This window comes from Leptonychotes weddellii, chromosome 4 (genome assembly GCF_054177405.1).
Source record: "Leptonychotes weddellii isolate Sample4059 chromosome 4, ASM5417740v2, whole genome shotgun sequence".
Lineage (NCBI taxonomy): Eukaryota > Metazoa > Chordata > Mammalia > Carnivora > Phocidae > Leptonychotes > Leptonychotes weddellii.
The window spans coordinates 83,935,355-83,958,713 of NC_138372.1; the positions used below are offsets into that span (position 1 = coordinate 83,935,355).

At 41.2% G+C, this 23,359-nt stretch overlaps 2 protein-coding genes across 2 annotated transcripts; one reads left to right on the forward strand and one right to left on the reverse strand.

Annotated features, from left to right (window-relative positions):
* On the reverse strand, window positions 1–8,431 carry TAF13 (TATA-box binding protein associated factor 13). The gene is made up of 4 exons (XM_006742044.3): window positions 8,330–8,431; window positions 7,169–7,247; window positions 3,267–3,364; window positions 1–198 (listed from the first exon to the last, which is right to left on the reverse strand). The coding sequence occupies exons 1-4, from the start codon at window positions 8,354–8,356 to the stop codon at window positions 28–30; spliced, it is 375 nt and encodes a 124-aa protein (XP_006742107.1). The 5' UTR covers window positions 8,357–8,431; the 3' UTR covers window positions 1–27.
* Window positions 8,432–18,059: 9,628 nt separating this feature from the next.
* On the forward strand, window positions 18,060–23,299 carry TMEM167B (transmembrane protein 167B). The gene is made up of 3 exons (XM_006742045.3): window positions 18,060–18,220; window positions 20,167–20,298; window positions 20,838–23,299. Exons 1-3 carry the CDS (start codon window positions 18,211–18,213, stop codon window positions 20,918–20,920), a joined length of 225 nt encoding a protein of 74 aa, XP_006742108.1. The 5' UTR covers window positions 18,060–18,210; the 3' UTR covers window positions 20,921–23,299.
* Window positions 23,300–23,359: the final 60 nt, after the last annotated feature.

Here is a 23,359-nt window from a genome sequence, read left to right on the forward strand (position 1 = left end):
ATGAAGCTTCAGAAAGTACAGAAGGTGTCAAGATCCATAGTTTGCTTCATCAAATGCTTTTCTAGCTCGTTTCAATTCTTCATTCATAGTAAGCAAGTCTTTAACCCTAGCAAACTTCCTTGGGTCCTTTCGAATCAAGAAGACGATATCTTCAACTTGTACCCGACCTTGTCTTCCAATTGACATTGCCTTGTGAGTCTATTACAAAGAAATAAATTAACTTAAAACAAATCTAATATTTTACTCTTTCAATTTGCATTTATTTAATACTGGTGAGTTTGAAGATTTTCTCTTCTAATTATTATACCTATTCATTTGTGAATTGTCTTCCTATTCATGTCCTTTATCTACTTTCTACTGTGTTATAGGAATGTTTCTCTTAATGGTTTACAGACATTTTTTAATACTAAGGACATTAGGGGCGCCTGGGCGGCTCAGTCGTCAAGCGTCTGCCTTCGGCTCAGGTCACGATCCCAGGGTCCTGGGATCGAGCCCCACATCGGGCTCCCTGCTCAGCAGGAAGCCTGCTTCTCCCTCTCCCACTCCCCCTGCTTGTGTTCCCTCTCTCACTGTGTCTCTCTCTGTCAAATAAATAAATAAAATCTTTAAAGAAAAAAATACTAAGGACATTAAAACTATCAAATCTATTGATGTTTCTTTTTTGATCTATGTAGCTTTGTCTTCATTTTTATAATTCTATAATTTCTTTAACTGCACATTTCATTTAAGCTTTCTGTCTCAGTAGTTGATAAATAGTGGTAGGTTTTCTTAAATTCAAATAAATCTCATCTCCTATCATACATTCATCCTATACAAAAACAAAGATTCGGGGTGCCTGGGTGGCTCAGTCAGTTAAGCATCTGCCTTTGGCTCAGGTCATGATCCCAGAGTTCTGCGATCGAGCCCCACGTTGGGCTCCCTGCTCAGCGGGGAATCTGCTTCTCCCTCTGCTCCTCCCCCTGCTCATTCTCTCTCTCTCTCTTGCTCACTCTCTCAAATAAATAAAATCTTTAAAAAACAAACAAAGGTTCATCATAGCATTATTTCTAATGACTAAAAAAGGGGAATCTATTTAGTAAGGCATTAAATAAATTTGGGCACATCTAATCAATTAACATTATAAAGCCATTAAAATTATAGAGTGTTATGCAAGGACACAGAGGACAGAGTTCTACTTAAGTGAAAAAGCAGGCTCTAAGACTAAATACACTATATGATTTCAATTTAATAAAGTTTAAAAATATGTGCAAAAAATCAAGAAAATATTCACCAAAATCTCAGCATTAGGGGTCTCTAGGTGGAAGGATTACAGATTTCTATTTTCTTTTCTGCATTTTTTTTTTTTTTAAAGATTTTATTTATTTATTTGACAGAGAGAGGCACAGCGAGAGAGGGAACACAAGCAGGGGGAGTGGGGGAGGGAGAAGCAAGCTTCCTGCGGAGCAGGGAGCCTGATGCGGGGCTCGATCCCAGGACCCTGGGATCATGACCTGAGCCGATGGCAGACGCTTAACCGACTGAGCCACCCAGGCGCCCCTTCTGCATTTTTTTTTTTAAGATTTATTTATTTGAGAGAGAGAGAGAGGAAGAGAGAGCACAGAGGGACCGTGAGAGGGAGAAGCAGACTCCGCGATGAACAGAGAGCCTGATGCGGGGTTCGATTCCAGGACCCTGAGATCATGACCCCAACTGACTGAGCCACCCAGGCACCCCTTTCCTGAACTTTTTTATACTTCCTAAATTTAATAAATATTACTTTTATAAATGGAAAAGAATTTTTAAAAATGCATACTGTCTGGGCGCCTGGGTGGCTCAGATGGTTAAGCGTCTGCCTTCAGCTCAGGTCATGATCCCAGGGTCCTGGGATTGAGTCCCGCATCAGGCTCCCTGCTCCTTGGGAGCCTGCTTCTCCCTCTGTTTCTCTCTCTCTCTCTCTGTCTATCATGAATAAATAAATAAAATCTTTTAAAAAAATAAATAAATAAATAAATAAAATAAAATAAAAATGCATACTGTCTGATGCAGGAATTTTACTTCTATTATTCCGTACTAAGGAAATAATCCATAACACAGGGTAGAAATTCATAGGAACACAACCGAACTCAGTATTCCCAACCCTGTGAATTTATCCAAGGAGATGGGAGGAAATTTCATGAATATGGTCATTCAAAATTATCTATTCACTTAATAATCTGTAAATAACTTATACAAGAAAGAAATGGTTAAATATATTAGGAAACAATTTAAATGAATTTTACTTAACTACTAAAATAATTGTGATTATCGGGGCGCCTGGGTGGCTCAGATGGTTAAGTGTCTGCCTTTGGCTCAGGTCATGATCCCAGGATCCTGGGATAGAGCCCCACATCCGGCTCCCTGCTCAGCGGGGGGGCCTGCTTCTCCCCCTCCCCGTATTCTCTCTCTCGAATGAATAAAAAAAAAAAAAAAAATCCTTTAAAATAATTGTGATTAGAATACAGGAAGTATGTACTGTAAAATTTTGAGTAAAAAATGCATACCATGATTACCACTATGTAAGCATTGTATACATTTTTTTTAAAGATTTTATTTACTTGGGGCGCCTGGGTGGCTCAACTGTTAAGCGTCTGCCTTTAGCTCAGGTCATGATCCCAGGGTCCTGGGATCGAGCCCCACATCGGGCTCCCTGCTCAGCGGGAAGCCTGCTTCTCCCTCTCCCACTCCCCCTGCTTGTGTTCCCTCTCTCGCTGTGTCTCTCTCTGTCAAATAAATAAATAAAATCTTAAAAAAAAAAAAAAAGATTTTATTTACTTATTTGAGAAAGAGCATGAGAGGAGAGAGGGAGAAGCAAAGCAGGGAGCCCAATGTGGGGCTCGATCCCAGGACCCCGAGATCATCACCTGAGTTGAAGGGAAAGGCTTAAGTGACTGAGCCACCCAAGCGCCCCAGCATTGTATACATTTAAATAAATACTGGAAGGGGGAAACTTACATTAGATGATGGGATTATGGTTACCATTTTTAAATTTTACTCAAGGATCTTATAATTATGTCCTTATAAATAAAACTCAGGAAAGGGTAGACTATTGTATGTGTACACATGTACATGTGTGTATGTTTACATATCTATGTATCTTTAATGATAAATAGTAATCAGTAACTTCCACAAAAAGGCACTCAAATGGATAATCTTATTTCAAAAGGATGGCATAGTTCTAGTCTTAACTAAAAGTTAGAATTTCAAATCTATCACTCAATTAACTAAGACCAATTACAAAAAAATCTTACCATTTCAGTGATGAACTCTATGACAAGGTCTTCAAGAATATCCACTGACTCAGTATAAGGATTCTGGTCATCCCCAAACCCATACATCATACATCGCACTGTAAAAGAACAATCGTTTTTGTTTACCTGAACAAATTTAACAATTTTACCAATACTTTTTTCAAATTAGAAATGGACTAAGATAGAGAAGATACTTGTATAAACGTATTTACATTGTGCCTACAAGCACGGACTTAAGTGTAAAAGATTTTAACCACAATCTCATAACCAACTAACTGTTCCTAACTGTCCTTCCCTAGTAGGAACTCCTGTTCCCTCCCAGCTACTGAACCCTGACATCAATATTCTTTCCCTAACCTCTATTACCTATTTACCCACAACCCTGGAATAACCTGAAGTAGGAAATGCCATGGCAGTGACAGGATGAGTAGCAATGGCTCAGCCCTTACTGGGAGTGTTCTGTGCGTATATGGTCTGGGGTTAGGGGAGGGCAGTGGTGCATTGGAAAAGAGAAGGCAAAATCCTTTCTGATACTAACAGAGGGAAAAGGACATGAGAGAAATTGCTCCAATTACATCTTATATGAAGAACAGGGTAATCAAATGGAGAAAGTAAACTATGTAGAATCTTGATATTTCATTTCCTAGATCAATGAATGCACTGCTAACAAAGTCCTTTCAGGCTTCATCTGAAAGAACCATAGAAAATGCAGAAGAGAAAAAAAACTCTAATACAGAGTAATAAAAATAAAACTCATTTAATCCTCACAACAATCCTTTGAAGTAGATACTATTATTATCCCTATTCCATTTAGGTAAGAAAACTGAGGCACTGAGCTAAGTGATTTACCCAAGGTCACACAAATAGTAAGAGATGGAGTCCACGTTTGAACGCAGGTGATCTGGCTCCAGAGTCTATATTCCTATTCTCAACAGTATTACACTTCTTGGTAGTTTAAGGCAGATGGGATCCATATGGATTATCATCCTATAGGCTATAAACCCCCAGTTAGTCTATGGACAGGCTTTGAGAAACCCTTGAACCCTTCTGAAATTATATGTAAAAATTTTATATATTATTTGTGTGTGTGCACTGTTCTGCAAAGAATAATCAACTCTTACCAGATTCTGAAAGTGGTATATAAATGTTAAAAAAAAAAAACCTATCATAGGTTGGAAATATTTTGTATCTGAGTGGTGGTTTTAAGTATATGTAAATACATAAAATTCATCAAGCTGTTCATTTAAGACTAGTACAATTTAAGTACAGTAAAAACAAAACAAAACAAAAAACCCTAGAACACTTTTAAAGGAAGAAATAAGTACATTAAGAATAATTCCTATTGGGACGCCTGGGTGGCTCAGTCGGTTAAGCGTCTGCCTTCGGCTCAGGTCATGATCCCAGGGTCCTGGGATCGAGTCCCGCATCGGGCTCCCTGCTCCGCGGGGAGCCTGCTTCTCCCTCTGCCTCTGTCTCTCTCTCTGTCTCTCATGAATAAATAAACAAAATCTTTAAAAAAAAAAAAATAATAATTCCTATTTAGGAGAAGCAAAAGTTGGTCGAACTGAAAGAATTAGGTACACCAGGCCTAGGGAGGAAAAGAAAGGGGTGATCTGGAAGTCAGGCTGGGATAGAGGTATCCCTAGGGTTTAAACTGGCAAGAGCCTTTAGGTCCAGATACAGGGGGTACAAAACAAACACAAGAGCCAATATTTTTTCTCCCTTTTGGATTCTGACAACTTTTTTGCCTTTTCTTTTTTGAGATAATTTCAGACTTACAAAAGAGTTGCAAAAATAGTACAGAGCTCCCAAATACCCTATATCCACCATCCCCTGATGTTAACATCTTATGGAGCCACAGACATTTATCAAAATGAAGAAATTAACACTGATACAAGTACAGAACTTACTCAGATTGTACCAGTTTTTCAACTAATGTCCTTTTTCTATTTCAGGATCCCACACTATTTAGTTATCATGCCTCCTTACTTTCCACTGAGCAGTGACAGTTCCTCAGACTTTTCTCCTCTTTCATGACTATGACACTTTGGAAGGACACTGGTTAGTGATCTTGTAGAATGTTCTCCAATTTGGGTTTGTCTGGTGTTTTCTCATGATTAGACTGTGGTTACACATTACTAGAAAGGGTACCATAGAGGTGATGCGCCCTCTTAATGCATCATATCGGAGGTACGTGATGTTAATATGTATTACTGATGAACTGACTTTGATCATTTGGCTCACACTTTAATTTTTTTTTTAAGATTTTTTATTTATTTATTTGACAGAGAGAGACACAGTGAGAGAGGGAACACAAGCAGGGGGAGTGGGAGAGGGAGAAGCAGGCTTCCCGCTGAGCAGGGAGCCCGATGCGGGGCCCAATCCCAGGACCCTGGGATCATGACCTGAGCCGAAGGCAGACGCTTAACGACTGAGCCACCCAGGCGCCCCTGGCTAACACTTTAGACATTACTTGTCTGCCAGGATTTTCCATTGTAAGCTTACTATTCTTCCTTAAAAATTTGAGTAAGATACTTTGTCATTAACATTGTGATGGGCATAATTCACTAGTATGTATGTAAACTGCATTTGATTTGTAAAGACACAAATGCCAATGAATGCTTTGAAACATTGTGTTATAGTAGCAAAAATTTTTTTAAAAAGAAGGTTTAGGAGAACAGAGCTTGGCCATTAAGGTATATCAAGATTCAGGTAAGACAAGGAGAAGGCTGTGAAGATTCCAAATTCTTATTATCACAAAAATAAAGCAATCCAAGTAGAACAAAGGTTTCTGCTTAGAACTGACAATGCAAACATCACTCTGGGATGCTCTGGTGTGGAAATCCCCTTCTTAGGCTGATATAAGAAGTAAAAAAACAAATGGAGTAAACAGTATCAGAGATGGATTAAGGAGTGGTCAGCTTTAGGTGAGAAACTGAGATATGGAGGATTTGAGTCGTTAAAAAATATATATATATAAAGCCCTACTGACTGCAGTTTCAAGAGCATTTGGGAACCACTTGTTTGACCCAGCATAAATAAACCATATCTTTTTTTTTTTTTAAGATTTTATTTATTTATTTGAGAGAGAGAATGACATAGAGATAGCATGAGAGGGGGGAGGGTCAGAGGGAGAAGCAGACTTCCCGCCGAGCAGGGAGCCCGATGCGGGCCTAGATCCCGGGACTCCAGGATCATGACCTGAGCTGAAGGCAGTCGCTTAACCAACTGAGCCACCCAGGCACCCAATAAACCATATCTTCATGTGTTGTCTCATCTGTCAATACTCAGCCATAACTGTGTAAAGGACACAGGATGGAGAGCACGTTGTCACAGTGCCTTTCAGGGGCTGGCTTTGACTATCACTAGAAACAGCAGCTCTCCCTCTTGCTGCTGCCAAAAAGAGTCAAACCAGCCTACTGAGGGAATATACTAGAGAACCAATACATTATAATCTCTATGCCACTGTAATGTCTTACACTGTTCACCACCTTTCTGTCTTGTCCAATGCCTTAGTCCAAAGCCCCAACTTAATTCCATACCCTCAGCACCTGTCCCAGGATCCATCAAAACCTCTGACTTGCAGACAAAGGAATTCTGCTGCAATAGCAAGGGACACAAAAAGTAATGGAGGTATGTTCTAAGGCCCTGAATTGAAACAGTGATCACATTTCCTCACTTAAAAAAAAAAAAAAGTGTATACACACACCCACCCACCTATACACATATAATTTGGGGTTAGGATCACTCATATCTATGATTCAGAAACTAGAGAATTTTATAGGCAAATCTGAGAATATTGTCCCCACAGAGAAACACATTCAGAACATTAAACTACTTTGAACAGACATGTCCAAAAGTTTTTATCATCTGTAATTAAATCATTGTCAAATATTACTTACATTCTTTAGAAAAAAGTCTCTTCCTTTTACCCTGTCCGCCTTCTGCACCTCCTCCCATTTCTTCATTTTCTTCCTCAAACTATAAATTAAAATGTATATATAGAAATGTCAAGCACTGCATTTGATTTTTTTTTTCCATTTTCAACACTGTGTCATGCCAGAGAGCCTAAAACAAGCAGCAAATTATGAAATCTTAGCATTTTAGGAGCCTTAAAGACTATCCAATCCAACTTCCCACTCATGCAGGAATGGCTTCTACAGTGTCCCTAACAAATAATCCTACTGCCTCTCCTGGAAGAGTTCCAATAACCATACTTTCTTTTTTTTAAACCAACTAGTTAGCCTAGTACTACACAGTTTTACTATTAAAAGTTGGTATTTAAAAAAAAAAAAGAGTTGGTATTTTTAAAAAAGGGAGAGAGAGAGTTGGTTTTTTTTTTTTTTTTTGAGACAGAGAGAACGAGAGAGAGAGAGAGCACATGAGAGGGGGGAGGGTCAGAGGCAGAAGCAGGCTCCCCACCGAGCAGGGAGCCCGATGCGGGACTCGATCCCGGGACTCCAGGATCATGACCTGAGCCGAAGGCAGTCGCTTAACCAAGTGAGCCACCCAGGCGCCCAGAGAGTTGGTATTTAATCAAAGTAAGCAAAACTAGTATTCTCTAAGCACTGCTCATACAGGGCTAGGAACTTTCCTCAAATAAGCCTTAACCCCATTTTATGCCAGGAAAACCGAGGCTCAAAGTTAAGTAACTTGATCATAGATAACAGAGATTTTGAAATCCAGGTTGCCTGACTTTCGGTCCATTATTTTCCCACAACTTTACAGTAAGTATATAGTTTTGTTACCAGCTGCAGTGTTCTTTCATGAGAGCTAACAAATATTAGCTCTGTCCTCTGATGACCGCCCAGGCGATTCAAAGAGTGTCTAGCAAATACAAACCAAAAGCAAAGAACAAGGAGCCACCTTCCTACTCTTCCGTCACGTCCTGCCCCACGTACTAAGAGATGAATCCGAAGGGAAAGGCTAGCACGGCGTGAAGTCCCCGAACTCTCTCGAGTGAATTCGCTAAGGAAAATCTCGAGTGATTCTGAACTCAGGATCCGCTTCTGTACCCCAGGGAGTGAAGAAAAGAGTGGGGTGGAACAGTGGTGGTCACTCACAGTAGGGTCTTCCTCCTCGTCTGCCATGCCACCAGCCAGCTTACACTTCTCCGCCACCTCGCTCCCAGCGGGTTTTACTATTTCCTCTGCCTCACTTCCGGTGACGCGCCGGGCGGGGCGGGGCCTGCTCGGCCAGCTGGGGTGGGGGACGGGGGAGAAGATGCGCAGAAACTAACAGCAGAGGCCACGGAGTTTACGGAGGGGGATGAGCTCTACGCTCTGTGATCGGGGTCACGGATTAATTAAACATTAGCCAAAAAAAAAAAAAAAAGGAAATCGTGGACTGAGCGGTGTATAGCTTGTTGTGGCTCTGAATTGCCTTCTACATATCGAATCACCACTTCCTGGTTCGGGGTTGTGAAGCTATGCGTTCTTGGGCTGCCCGAAGAGTGTATTTAAACAAATTTAACAACTTATAGTTACACTATTATTAAATGCCAAGCACTGTACGGGTTATTGGGTATGTTTTTCTTCGCTATTAGTTTTTAAGAGGAAAACACCACCCCTTAGACTGAGGATTAACTATTTGTGGGGAGTTTTGTGTTCAGAACAATGAGGAAAACCACTGGCATTAGAAGGCTAAAGCTAGGGATATCAAATGTTCTGCAATGCAAGACATGATGCCACACAAGGAAGGGTCCCACAATATTTCTGAATGTCCTGCTAAAGATTCATGCGAACGAAAAATCTTTAATTATCTGAGCTTAGAACCTGACATTGTTAACGTATAGACACAAAGCATGTCCTATGCTCTTAACATTTGATTTTCTAGGAATGCAACTGTGAGATAATATAAAATATATATAGTGGTCTCTGCTGCCAGTTCCTGGCACAGAGCTCCTAAAACCCTTGCAATTTCCTAAGTGGTAAGCGGATAGGAGCATCGTTTGTTCTCATGAGGCAATTTAGGGTGGGCTCCTGGCTGGGGGCTGTCACCAGAAAGGCCAAGCCACGATCAGAAGGTTGGAGTTTTCAGCCCCAGCTCCCATTCTCCAGAGATGGGAGGGAGGCTGGAAATGTAGTTAATAATTGATCATTCCTACATGAGGCATAAAAATCCCAATAGTAGGGGGTTTGGAGAGCTTCCAGGTTGGGGAACACATCCACCTTTGGAGAGAATGACACACCCCCAACTCCACAGGGACAGAAGCTCTTCACTTAGGACCCTCCCAGACCTCACTCTAATCATCTGGCTGTTCATCTAAGTAAATATTTCCCTGAGTTCTGTGAGCTGTTCTAGCAAATAAATCCAAGGGGGAGCAAAGTCATGGGAACCTCTGATTTGTAGCCAAGGTGGACAGACATGTGGGCAACCTGGGACCTACTACTTGTGATTGGCATCTAAAGTGGGAGGCAGTCTTGTGGGATTGAGCCCTTCCTTAGCCCATGGGATTTAACACTATCTCCAGGTAGATAGTGTGAAGAATTGAGTTAGATTGTAGGACACCCAGCTGTACAGACAGTTTGGTGTGGGAAAAGAAGCCCACATTTGGTGACCAGAAGTGTCAGAAGTTAAATGTTCTGTGTGAAAGTAAAGAAGAAAGACACAGGGAGGAATGAACTGAGCTTTTCCCCAAATAGTAAGTACCCTAAAATTGGAGGGATATTGTATTTTGTTTTGTTTGGAACTTACCAAGAGCTGTGAACCATTTCAGGAAATAATGTCACCAAAAGCCACATCACTTGTAATAATTTGAGTAGCGCATACTCACTGGAGTCATTCTGCATTTGTAGCTCTTGCATTCATGGTGATTCTACATGTAGGGGCAAGCATCTAAAATCATTATACCCTCTAGTGTAGTCATGCCTGAGCATTTATATCTTGAAACATATTATAATTCACTGTCTGTATTTTATCTTTCTATTACAATAGGGCATTATATATTATTTTTAAATTATTGGATAGTTAGGTATATTTGTTATTTGTTGTCTGTAACAAATTATCCCCAAACTTAGTGGCTTAAAACAAACATTTATCACACAGTTTCTGTGGGTCAGGAATTTGGGTGCAGGTTAGCTGAGTGCAGTTTAGCTGGCTCAAGGTCCCTTATGGTGCTGGTAGGGTGTTTGCCTGGGACTGCAGTCTCATCTGAGGTATTGATGGGGAAAGATCCACTTCCAAAATCACTTACATGGTTGTCCACAGGATTCAGTTCCTTCAGGTTGTTAGACTAAAGGCCTCAGTTCATCACTGGCTATTGCCAGAGGCCTCCCTCAGTTTTTTGCCATATGGTCCTTTCCATATGGCAGCTTACAACATGGCAGCTGGCTTCTCTCAGCACAGATGAGGGAGAGAATCAGGAACACCCAAGACAGAAACCACAGGGTTTTTTTTGTAACCTAACCTTGTAAGTGGCATCCCATCACTTCTGTCCTATTCCATTTAAGAGAATTCAGCTAAGTGCAGCCTATTCTCAAGGAGAGGGGATTACACAAGGATGAGTATAACAGGAGGCAGACATCATTGGGGGTTCTCTGAGAGGCTGCCTACCAAAGTATGTTATATGATCTGTGAATGTCATTTCAGAATAATAAAGGAGACATTATAATACTTTTGTTATTTAAGGAAGATTGTTGAGTCTGATAGGGTTGAGAATCGCTGTGTTAGGTAGTGATAAAACTCTGGCCTTGTCCAGGGGTTCAGGTATAAAACATTCACAGTGTCCATTATCAAAGGATAGATAAAATGTGCTGGGTACACACCAAGAAGTACTATGCAGCAATCAGAAGTAATAGACTAACCACATGGACAGAGCTTAGAAACATAGTGCTAAATTTACAAAGAAACACAATGAGATCTATAATGTAAATTAAATATAGAGACACACAAAAAGTAGATATTTTACAGGAACAAATAAGAAAACATATACATTAAAAAAACATATACATTAAATACATTGAAAGGTTGTGGGGCAATGCACGGATAAATAACAGGTGAAGGACTTTGGAAGGGCCAATTACAATAGTATGTCATGAACTGCAGAGTGTCAATAATTCAACCTTCTGAACCTGAGATTCAAAATACAAAAGGTTAAAAAAAATGCAGTTATGAGCAGAGCAGAAATAAAGCAGAGAGAGTGAAAAGTCATTGTGCGCTTCTAGGAAATGTTTCAGGTGGATTACCAGAGCCCAGTTTGTTAGGTGGGGATGCAGGAAATGAGGCTGGAATGAAGCTGGAGTTAGAGTGTGAAAGGTCTGGAATGTTCTCTTCAGAGACTGAACTTCACAGTGCAGAGTTCCTGGGAGGTCTTTAAGCAGAAGAGACACACGACCCTATCTTTAAAAAAAAAAAAGATCACTTGAGCAGGGAGACCTAGGATGAGAGATGATTAGAACCTGAATTAAAAAGAAGGAATTTAGGAGGTAGAATTTACAGGACTTTGTGTCTGAATGAATCTGATAGCTACGGAGAGAGAGGTTTACATCCAGATGGATGGAACATTATTAATATAAATTGGAAAGTAAAATGGGAAATCTATTGGGGTGGGGGGAGAAAATGAGCTCAGTCTAAGCGTCTAGAGATGTCCTATAGGCAGAATGACACGCAGGGCCGAAAAACCACAGAGAAATTGGGACCAAAGAAAATGGTGTGGGAGACATCAACACAAAGGTGAGAGTTTAAAGACTGCTCAGCAATAAAGGCAAGAGAGAAGGGGGGCAAAGGGGAGATCCTTAGAAATGGTACCTCACAAAACAGAAAAGAAGGAATGGTCCAAGAGGTAGTGTTGAAATAGATTTCTAGACCCACGGTGGAGCTATTCCTGCCCCAAGTGCCACGTCAGCAAATGGAAACTTGATTGTTCTGTTTGACCAGAAATGCAGCATATTCCTTAGCCAATCCCCAAATGCCAAGCCAATTCTGGGCCTTCTCACTCCAAACAAGGTTGACTATCAGCCAGCCAATCAGATATTTTCATTTTTCTCTTTCTTGTTCTTTATTCTTTATCCTATAAAAGCGTTCTGCCTTCCATGAAGTGTTCAAATCCAAGGCCTTTTCCTAAACCTCTTTAATCATTTTTAACTGTAGGAAAAGATAAAGAAGAAAGATGAAGAGGAAAAGAACATATTTTGAAAGCCAAAAGAGAAAAAATTTCAAAAAGAAGCAAGTGGTCAGGAGTGCTCTGTGCCACAGAGATTAAGAGTTTAAGAGATTGAAGATGAGGCCTAGGATTTGACAATTAGGAGGTGGTAGAATAATCTGGACAAAATAGTTTCAGGGCAATAGTGAAGACGGAAGCCAGATTATAAGAGGTTAAGGAATGAGTGTATAGTTGGACAGTGAAGGGTAGAAAAGCAAAGAGAGGAAAATAGCCTTAAAGGGCAGTAGGCTCAAGGAAGGTGGACTTTGAATAAATAATTACCAAATGAGTAAGGCTGTGAATTTGTGCCAGACACTTAGCTAACTGCTAGAAAAAGTCAGGTTTTTATTATGGCAAAAAAGTGGAATGAGCTTCTAAAGAAAAGGTTAATGACAAAAGAGATTTGTTCCCAAAAGAATGGAGTCAGCAGAGAGGCAGACAGCAGTAGCTGATAGAAGGGAGCAGTAGAGCTGAGTTGTGGGAGAAAAATTTGGACAGAAAGGCAGTGGGAGGGGCTATAAGAAATGAAGAAAACAGGAGGCTGGGTGGTGGGCTTGAGGCATATATTAGGATGGGATAGGAGAGGGCAGGCAGGTAGTACCAACTAGACCCCAAATCCAGGAGAAGCTAAGCAGTCCCACCCTCACCCTGCCGCCCCTCCTCCACCCCACCCCTCACTCCTTCCCCTCCACCCCAGGGTACAGACTTCAGTGCCACTCCCTGTTTGGGGTTGAGTGAGGTAGTGTCATTTTTTTAAAGTGGCTTTCAGAATTTCCACAATAATCTTGTGCAGTCTTAACCATCTGCTTCTTTACTAAAGAATACCTATACCCTTTGGTTAAACTTGCTCCGGGGTCAGATGAGTCGGTTTTAAAATCCTAGCTGTACTTGGGGTGCCTGGGCGGCTCAGTCAGTTGAGCATCTCACTCTTCCTTTCTGCTCAGGTCATGATCTCAGGGTAGTAGCCCTGAGTTGGGCTCCACACTCAGCATGAATCTGCTTAAGATTCTCTCTCTTCCGGGGCACCTGGGTGGCTCAGTCGTTAAGCATCTGTCTTTAGCTCGGGTCATGATCCCAGGGTCCTGGGATTGAGCCCCGCATCAGGCTTCCTGCTTGGCGTGAAGCCTGCTTCTCCTTCTCCCACTCCCCTTGCTTGTGTTCCCTCTCTCGCTGTGTCTCTCTCTGTCAAATAAATAAATAAAATCTTAAAAAAAAAAAAAAGATTCTCTCTCCTCTGCCCCTCCCCCTACGTTATGCCTGCACACACACACACTCTCTCTCAAAAAAAAAAAATCCTAGCAGTACTACTTACCAGCTATGCTACTTTTGAGACAACTTACTTGACCTCTCAATACATCCCTTCCTTATCTGAGAGATGGAGATAAGTTACTAACCTTCTAAGGTTATTAGGAGGCTCGGATGTGTAAACACTCGGAAGGTGCTTTGAACTGTACCTGGCATGTAGTCAACATTCTGTGTTAGCTGTTTTTATTCCAGAACCTATCTTTCAGCAGCATCTTCTGCTGTTCTCCTTCATGAACTCCCCATTCTAGTTCCACAGACCACATTCAATTATGCACACAACAAAATATTTCACAAGCACCTGTAAAATGTGCAGCACTGGTATGGGACTGGGGATAAAATGACAAACATTGAAAATACACAGTCCCAGGCTCATGAACCTTACAGTGCAGCAGAGGGACATGAACTGAATAGATATTGTATGATCCTATCAGAGCATGATGGCGGAAGGCAACCCAAGAAGGTCAGAGATGCCTTCTGTGAGCAGGTGAGGTTTGAGCTGAGACCTGAGGGATGACTGGAGTTAGCCAGTGAAGGAGAAAGGCAAGAGTGTGCTGTTCCCCAAACTTATCCTGTGCTTTTCCATCTCCATGCCTTTGATCACTCTACTCCTTTCCCACTAAAATACCTTTTTTATTGAAATGCTACATGCACCTTTCCAGCCCAGCTAAAATGTCTGCACCTCCACTAAGCCTCCCCTGGGCTCTCCAGCTGAAAGCACTTTCTCCTTTACTCTCCCACAGCACTTAATTTTCATTTTCCTTCGACACTTCTCACTTTCTACTGTATTTTCTGGTGATTTATACACACGGCTTATCTTGTCTGCTAAATCTTATTAAAAACAGAGTCTGTTTCTCATTCATCTTTGAGCTTCCAAAGGATAGTACATTCCTTAGGCTCAGAAGTCCCGGAATAAATATTTGTAGCATAAATTAATGCCTGTTTGACATCCCTTTTCAAATATGTTGTAATTCAAATGAAGCTATTGTTGCAAGCTGCGCCTTTGGGACTGAACTTACTCTTTGGTTAAACCAGAATGCCATAGTCATGGTCCCCATGACTGATTAGTGTTCACCACAGTGACCACAAAAATCCGAACAAACAGGCCACTGTTCTTGACTGACAGGTGTTTGGCAACAACTGCCTGTCTTCCAGTGGAGGCTGAAATGAACTGAGGAAGGACTGTCTGAACTGAGTCCCCAGTCAGTGGGGTTCTATTTACTCCTTGCAGTTTGGCTGCAAGAGCCAGTGGCCCAAGCTTTGGCCTGATGTAAGGCTATATGGTGCTTTCCAGCGTGACAGAAACACTAATGCTTGGAACAAAACCATCAAAGATTAGTATCAGTGGAAAGGATCCCAATTTGAAGCAGTGTGAAAACAAGGGGGAAGGGAGCTCTGAAGTCAGACAGACCTGGGTTTGGATCCTAACTAGCTATGTGATGTCACCCACGTGCCTTCTTTGAGTCTCAGGTTTCTCATTTTAAAAATATTCTGCAAAACAGTTATGAAGATCAAAGATAATGTCATTACATACATAATGCCTGTGCTCTATTAAATGTGTTCATTCATCTATCTTCTTCAATACAGTTTGTTCTCTGAGAGCAGGAACTCATTTTTGCCTCTAATCCTACAGAATCTAGCAAAGTGCTGAGCACATAATAGACACTGGTTAATATTTTTTAAACAAATGAACAACAACAACAGTAATAACTGGGGCACCTGGGTGGCTCAGTCATTAAGTGTCTGCCTTCGGCTCAGTCATGATCCCAGGGTCCTGGGATCGAGCCCCACATCGGGCTCCCTGTTCGGCGGGAAGCCTGCTTCTCCCTCTCCCACTCCCCCCGCTTGTGTTCCTTCTCTCGCTGTGTCTCTCTCTGTCAAATAAAATCTTTAAAAAAAAAACAAACAGTAATAACTAGCCTTTATGGAGCCCTTACTTCATGCCAGGTATTGTTGTAAACAGTAATTCATCTAATCATTCAATGACCCTAGAAAGGAGCAACCAATACAACCCAATTTTACAGAAAGAAAACTTGAATTTAATTTTTAAATATAAAATTCTTGGTATAACAAATTTTGAAACAAAAATCTGGTGAGATTCGTTTTATTCAATAAAAAGATAAACTACTTTATAAAACCTGGAAAAGAAAAAATGTAGTAGAGAGAGAAAGAAAGAAGGTCATAAATGTAAGAGTGGGAAGAAGGAGTAGGAAGAAGAAAGACACATAGAAAAAGAAGAAATGGAAATGGGCAAATTCTGAGCAGAGAATAAAATAACTACTTATTCGGAGTAGGATATTGTGGTCTATCACTGTCCTTTGAAATGGTAATTAGACAACTAATCAGTCACTCTGCTCAGCTCTTCAACTGTCCTTGACTTTGTCCTTAAACTTCATTCTTAAATTCTGAGATCCATGGGGAAAAACACTTATATTTCAGAGAGTGACAAAAATTGGAATGGTTTTGGGGCACCTGGGTGGCTCAGTCGGTTAAGTGGCCAACTCTTGATTTCAGCTCAGGTCATGGTCTCAGGGTGGTGAGATGGAGCCCTGCATCAGGCTCCGAACTCAGTGGGGAGTCAGAGTCTGCTTCAGAGTTTCTCCCTCTCCTTCTGCCCCTCCCCCTGCTTGTGTGCTCTCTCCCTCTCTAAAATGAATAAATAAATCTTTTTTAAAAAATTGGAGTGGTTTCCTTCTAGTACAAAATGAAATAAAGTTATTACCAAAACAGTAAATGGCATGAGCAAAAACTGTGAAAGCAAACAGCACCATTTGAAGAATATAGAAGTTATTTTCACAGCTGAAGCTTAAAGTCTACCTGGGAGAACAGTGGAAAGTGCTGCAGGAAGGCCATGAATAGCAAGGTAAGGAGTTAAACAATATTTAGCAGCCAGTGGTTGCTGTTACGGGAAACAACAGTTGTGATTTGGAGCAAAATTTTCTAGTCCTCAGTTCAGAAGACCAGAATTATTGCTAGAGTGTGACACTGGGTAGTTTTACCCTAAACCTCAGTTTATCTCCAAAACAGGGTAATAAGGCACTTGTGAGGATTAAATAGGATAATACGACAAGGTGTGTTGGCTTTGGAAATGTCAAAATCTTCTAAGAATGTTAAGTTTTCACTACTGGAGGATAAAATTGATGCTTAAAGAAGACTGACATAGTAAAATCACTAACATGATGGCTGCAGGATTGAAAAGGGAACAATCTGAATGACATCTTGAAAAAAGCTAATTGACACAAAGATAGCTTACAAGTTTAAACTTTAGTGACTGGGGGAAAGGAATATTAATCCTAGGAACTGGGAAATCGGAGGGGAATTGCATTTGGCTTTAAACATTTCAGATATCAGAAGAACATCTATTAGAAATGTAAGATTGGAGCTTGGATAGGACATCAACTCAAGAACTCTGCAAAGAAGTAGTAGTTGAAACCATGAAGAGAATAGGTTGCCAAGTGAGAGTTAATAATGAGAAAAAGAGGGTGTTAAGTTTCTTAGGAACATCTATATAGAGGTGGAAGAACCTGAGTAAAGACAACAATTAGGTGCAGGTCAGTGACGCTAGCACAGTTCAATAGTATCCAAAAAAGAGGAGAAATTTTTTAGTTGAAGATGAGCTACATGATCAATCCAAATTAGTGAACATGAATTTATTCAGGACTTGGTTTGGGCTCTATGGGTGCAGGGAATTAACGATTGCTAGTGGTATTATTAGTGCTGATGCTGGTCTGGATAACAATTGATGAAAGGTTCAAAGGCCAAGACAATTAGAGATTTTTATGTTGTTTTTGAGTGGTTGTGAGCAGTTTATTTGGGCAGGGGGATTTGTCTGTTTATGTGCATAAATATATCTGGCCTTGTCTTAGGTTTCGTCCCCTATGTCTCCCCCCCGGCCCCGCATTTATTTTTATTTTTGCAAGGAGTATGTCTTGCATTAGACTTCCTTTGGCTCGTCTCCACTCCAGCTCTTAGAAGGAGGCATTTGCGAGCTTTTTTTTCTGTAACGAAGCAGGCCGCAGTCAGCAGATGGCACTGCAGCAAGAGCGGCATTGAGTTCCTTTAGGGCCTTGTCAAATCACTGGTAACCTTACTTACAATTTCAGCCTCGGAAGATTGAGTTGAACTCTCGCCGAATTTTATTTTTTATTGGGGGGTGGGGGAGAGCGCGCGCGCGAGAGCAAGCATGAGCAGGGGGAGGGGCAGAGGGAGAAGGAGACACGGTTACCATGGCCACTTAGGAAGCTTCTCGGCTGGCGCTCTTCTTACGCGTGCATTTGCAGCAAGCACCACCCACACAAGTTCCCTAGCTCCGCAATCTGCTAGCCACTCCTGATTGCATTCGGCGCTCGCCTCTCTGCTCTTGCGCCTGCGTACTACCCCTCCTACCCGTCGCTGCGGCCCCGATCGGGAAGTGTCAACAAGGAGCTGGGTTCCCCAGTCTTCGCCGCTACCACTCACAGCTGATCCCGGAACCCCTAGCCAGGCCCGGGCCCAGCCGCCATGACGAACGGTGAGAGCCAACGCCCAGAGTGGAGAGTGGGAGTAAAGGACGAGGGGAAACGTGGCGGGCGGGACCGGGACTGACGTGGCCATTCTCCCCGCCCCCTCCCAGCCCAGCCCCACCGTGGCTTCTCAGTATCCATAACTCTTGTCCCCCAAACCCTTACGCGGTTCCCCCGTCCCGTGACCATGTAGAAATACCAGTGCCTCTCGTCTCCACACCCCGAGTCCTCAGTCCCTAGCCTGTGCTTTCTCTTCCCCCTTCCTAGAAGTTCGTTTTAGCCCTTGAAGACTCCTAGGCAGGCCAGTCCCAGTTGGACTATTGCTTTAGGACCAGGGGAAAGAGAGGATCCTCCTCTCAGCCCCCTGCGTTCTCATACTTTCGGACTGTAGCCTCATTGGGAGGACCAAGAAATCACAGAGAGTGTCAAGCCTAACACTTTCCTGGAGGCGAATGTAGACCCTTAAATAATTCTCCTTGTTTTTGAAAAAATGCCGGTAAGCTTTCTCTTGTTTGATTATAAAGTCCTGCCTGAGTGATCCCATCTGGAGACCCTGGCTAGTGTTGCAAGGGTTGGATTTAGACACTGCCTCTTCTAAACGATGTGGCAGTTGCAACCCTGTTTATCCGACCTAATTTTCCAGACGTCTTCGGACACTTTATAGACATGATTTCTTAATTCCAGGGAAGTGCAGGAAGCAGGACTTTTATGGTCTTTAGAGTCAGCTTTATAGGAAAGAAGAGAAGGCCTCCTAGTATGATTTGAGGGGCACAGGAAAGCATTTCTCAAGAGTACCTTCTCCATAAGCCTAGCAGTGGAGACTCAGATTTCACCTCTTTGTGAATTTTGGCATTGTCTGCAAGAACTTATGAAAGTAAAAGAATAATACATTAAGTAATACATTAAAGCATCATTCATTATAAGAATTTAGTGTATGTGTTAATTTACTGGGCCCTTTTTCATATGACACCTGGCTGTGAGATAAAACTATCTGGAGAGAGGGAGATAGAGTGGTCCAGAACTGGCAGATACTGATTATGTAAAATATCCTTTTGGAGCTTCCTGGGCAAGTCACAGGTCTGAGGTTACTAGGCACAGTACCAGAAGGGACATCTCTGGGAGGAAGAAATCTGAACCAGGAAATAAGAGAGCAATCTGATACATAGTAATCACTGAGTAACTTTTAGTTATCTTCCCTCCTTTTATGGTCTGAAAAAAAAATTTTTTTTTTTTGCAGTTAGGTGCTTCATTGTGCTTACATGTACAAGAAATAGCTTGTTTTACATATGTAAGAAATAGAACTAATTGTTCAAAGCTTTTTTCCACAATTGTTCTATGTCGACACCTGATACTTTTTTTTTTTTTTACAAGAATCTAGTTATTCTAGCAGAAATTTGGTTTGTAAGTAGAGTATCATGCATGAGGTATAAGATAAGCATAGGAAAACTGTAGTTTATGAATTCTAATCCTTGCTATTTCCATTAAGCTTTACTTTTGCCTTAACGTATTTTTCAACAAATGCAGATCTGAGAGACTTGGCTAACCATCTGGCTCTCCTTTAGCACATGAGTGATTGATAATAGGAACATGGGTACTTTCCTCAGCTCAGGCTCTAAGGATTCTTACGCCTCTCTCAAACTTACCAACACTGGCCATTCCTGGGAGATAGATTCCACTAAAGTGATGCACTCTTCTCAGGACTTGTAGCTCTTGAAAGGGGAGGAGAGGGTGCAGTGAAATCTTTATGAGGGGATTGTCTACAAGCAATTTGGGAAACAATGAAGTAACTTTGTTAGTCCCAGGATTTTGGCTCCCTGTTGTCAAGGGTTGGCATTGCTGGTTGATTTTATCACCTGGATATTATATCACTCTGTTCTCCTTGGAGTTCCAAATGGGATCACAAGCTAAATTAGTACCAAAGGTGTGTGTGTGTTTGTTTTTCTTTCTGTAACAGTGTACTCCTTGGATGGGATTCTGGTGTTTGGTTTGCTCTTTGTTTGCACCTGTGCTTACTTCAAGAAAGTACCTCGTCTCAAAACCTGGCTGCTCTCAGAGAAGAAGGGAGTTTGGGGTGTGTTTTACAAAGGTATGATCATCTCTGGACAGGGAGAGGAGATGGCTATCTCTGGAGAGTGGGGTGCTACAAAGTGTAGCGGGCGGGACAGGCTGGCATTGCATTTGGCTCCACTTTTACATAATCATTTATTTTAGCATCCAGGTAATTTTAATATTCACCACGGAGTAAACGTATCTAAATTAAAGCCATTTAGACTGGACTAGAACTGTTGGAATAGTTTCCCAATGAAAAGTTTTTCTGAATTTCTGGAAAGAATATATGGGAGTCTCTTTTTAAGTTTCATTAACTCAGATTTTTTTTTTACTTTTTATTAAGGGTAAGTCCTACCTACCTAAATCTTTTTTCAAAATAGAGCAAAATACGAACAGTATATTCACCTAGAACCTAGAGCTTAAGGATAGTATTTAAATGTATCCCCGGGTGGGTTCCTGAGAACCTTGATAGGTCTCTTTGTTGTGACTAGAGATTTCAAAATACCACCTTGAAAGTGAGGACTTAAATGAAGGGCAGGGTGTGATTTCTTTTCTCTTTTTACTTTTGTCTGCCAGCCGCTGTGATTGGAACCAGGCTGCATGCTGCTGTGGCAATCGCCTGTGTTGTAATGGCCTTTTACGTCCTGTTTGTAAAATGAATTCCAAAGCATCTGTCTCATCAGCTGCCAACCAAGAGGATGAGGGTGAAGAAACTGTCCGGGGCCTGGGCCCAGCGTAAGAGAGCTCAGCTAAAATCATCAAAGTCCCCAAGATGACACCACAGCATCTACCCCTGCCATATATGGGGAAAATTCCTCATGGTTACAAACATTATTTATGCTTCAGGGGACTCCAGAAGGCCAACTTCCTTTGCTCTGTGTGTGAATCAGTCCTCAGCAGAGAGCATATAATGTCCAGATAAATTAATACCCCACGGTGATAAGATTACATACCTCCTACATAAAAACCTGTCACCTATTCTGTTCTTCAGCCCATCATCAGGATCTCTTCAAACTGAGACTCATTAGGGAACAACATAAGCTGTATTCACACCTCTTGGAAGGAGAGAGAATTTTCAAGTCTTGGACTTTTTTTTTTTTCACTGTTTGATTTGGATTTGGCAAGTTGGTGGGGGCGGGGGTGAGTGGGTGGGGTGGAGAAGGGAGGAACAGGAGTTATACAATGCCAAGGAAATTTTTTGGCTTTGGAAATTTCTCTTTCATATACCCATCTGGGGACATAAGAGAGAGGCATGGTCCTCACTGCAAACAGGACAGATGAAATAGCTGTGCTGTGTGCTGTAGCTCAAGAGTTTGCCAAGAAAACCTGGGTCTACGTAAGATTTGGGAATTAACTGTCCATGATGAGACCAGAAGCAGTAACTTAGGTAAGGAAAAATGTTCTGTTCACCAGTACCCCCCAAAGGAGACTTCATCCCATCAAATGGTATATGGAAAATGAATCCATTGTTGCAATTTTCCTAAAGCCTTTTTATATACTCTAAATTACTGAGTGCTAAATAGTGTTACTCAGTCTTAAATGCCACCACTAGGGGAAAGAGAAAGTATTGAAGAAATAATTTTTAATATATTTGCAGTTAGGGTAAAAGAAATCTAGTATATAATTCATACACTAGTACAGTCAACTAGTATAAGAATTTATTGTTATGTTAGATGGACGTTTTGTCATGTTTTCCAAGACACAACCTTATTCTGTGTTTGAGTCTGGATTTTTATGGCAATTTTTAATTGATCACTTGTTTTTCTTGGGCAACTCTTAGTTTTCCGCATATTGCAGTTCTCTAGCTATCTCTTGGAAATTCTTTGTATTATAAGAACATGATAAATTCAAATGAGTGAGAGAAGTTGCTGATATTCATGGGCATGTTTGGAAAGTTCACAGAATCCACGAATAAAATGAGGGTGTTTTCTAAAGTAAAGGAAAACATGTTTGCAATGGAGATTACTGGGCTTTTCTATGGATATGGTAATTCTTACACAAATCATTTTAGATGACTCAACATTTGAAGGGAAGAATTCTCCATTTAAAAAGAGAGAGTGTTGGCCTAAAATTATTGTAAAGAGCAGGCATCAACATAGGAACAAATTGAATTGTCCGTTACAGTAAAACTTGACGGTGGACAAGTTAGTTGTGGTTGACCCCTGTGTGGCAGGAAATTGTCTTTTTGTCTTTTCCCCAAAGAAAAGCTGCTAGGAAGTTTAGGTTCTGATATAGACAGTTTAGTGCTTTGAGGATTTCTAAAGGTGTAAAAAGTCCTCAAGTAAACACTACATATCTAATCATCTCAGAGTTGTGGCTTTTTTGTCTCTTCAAGAATTGGCCTGCAGGGTAAATTTCAATGATTTATATGTTTTCCATTGTCACTTCTGAGGATCTTTCACACAAGGGAAAGGACATGTATTGGAACAGAAAGGAAGAGTTACACCTTGTAGGTGTGTTTGGGACCTGTTGACCAGCAGGAACGTTATTCCCTGGAAATAAAGGTTCAGCATGTTTTGCACTTGTTACTTTGTAGCTTTAATGACTTGTTTTCCAGTAGGGCTAATGTCTCTAAGCTTGGTGAGGAGAGCTGCTTCACTTCACAGTTCTAGTTGTTGAAACCAATTTTTACAGCCTCCCGGATGAGTCATCTTGACCTAAATTGTTATATTTTGAGATGTTTTCCTACGAGAATGTACCAAAAAGTGCACAGAATGAAGGTAATTTACAGCAAGAAACAAATACACAGCTTATTTCATTTCTTGCCTTTATGTAAGCAGATAAGCAGAAGGCTGTTTAACTCATTACTTTGGTTGATGTGTCATATGTTTTTCAACTGAAAATGGTAGGAAGTTGTTCCTCTGAGGGAGTTTTTTAGGGGTGGAGGAAGGGGGATAGCAGTATTGCCTCAGATTCAAACTGGCATCACCATAAACCCTGAATGCCAGGGTGGAATGAAGTCAGCCTTTTATAGTTTAATACAGTTTTTTATTCACCATTGTCTGCACAAATTCTTGAAAATAAAATTTCTTTCCCTACCATTTTTGTCCACTTATTTGTCACATGATCAATTCATTGAACTTTGTTCAATACTTCCC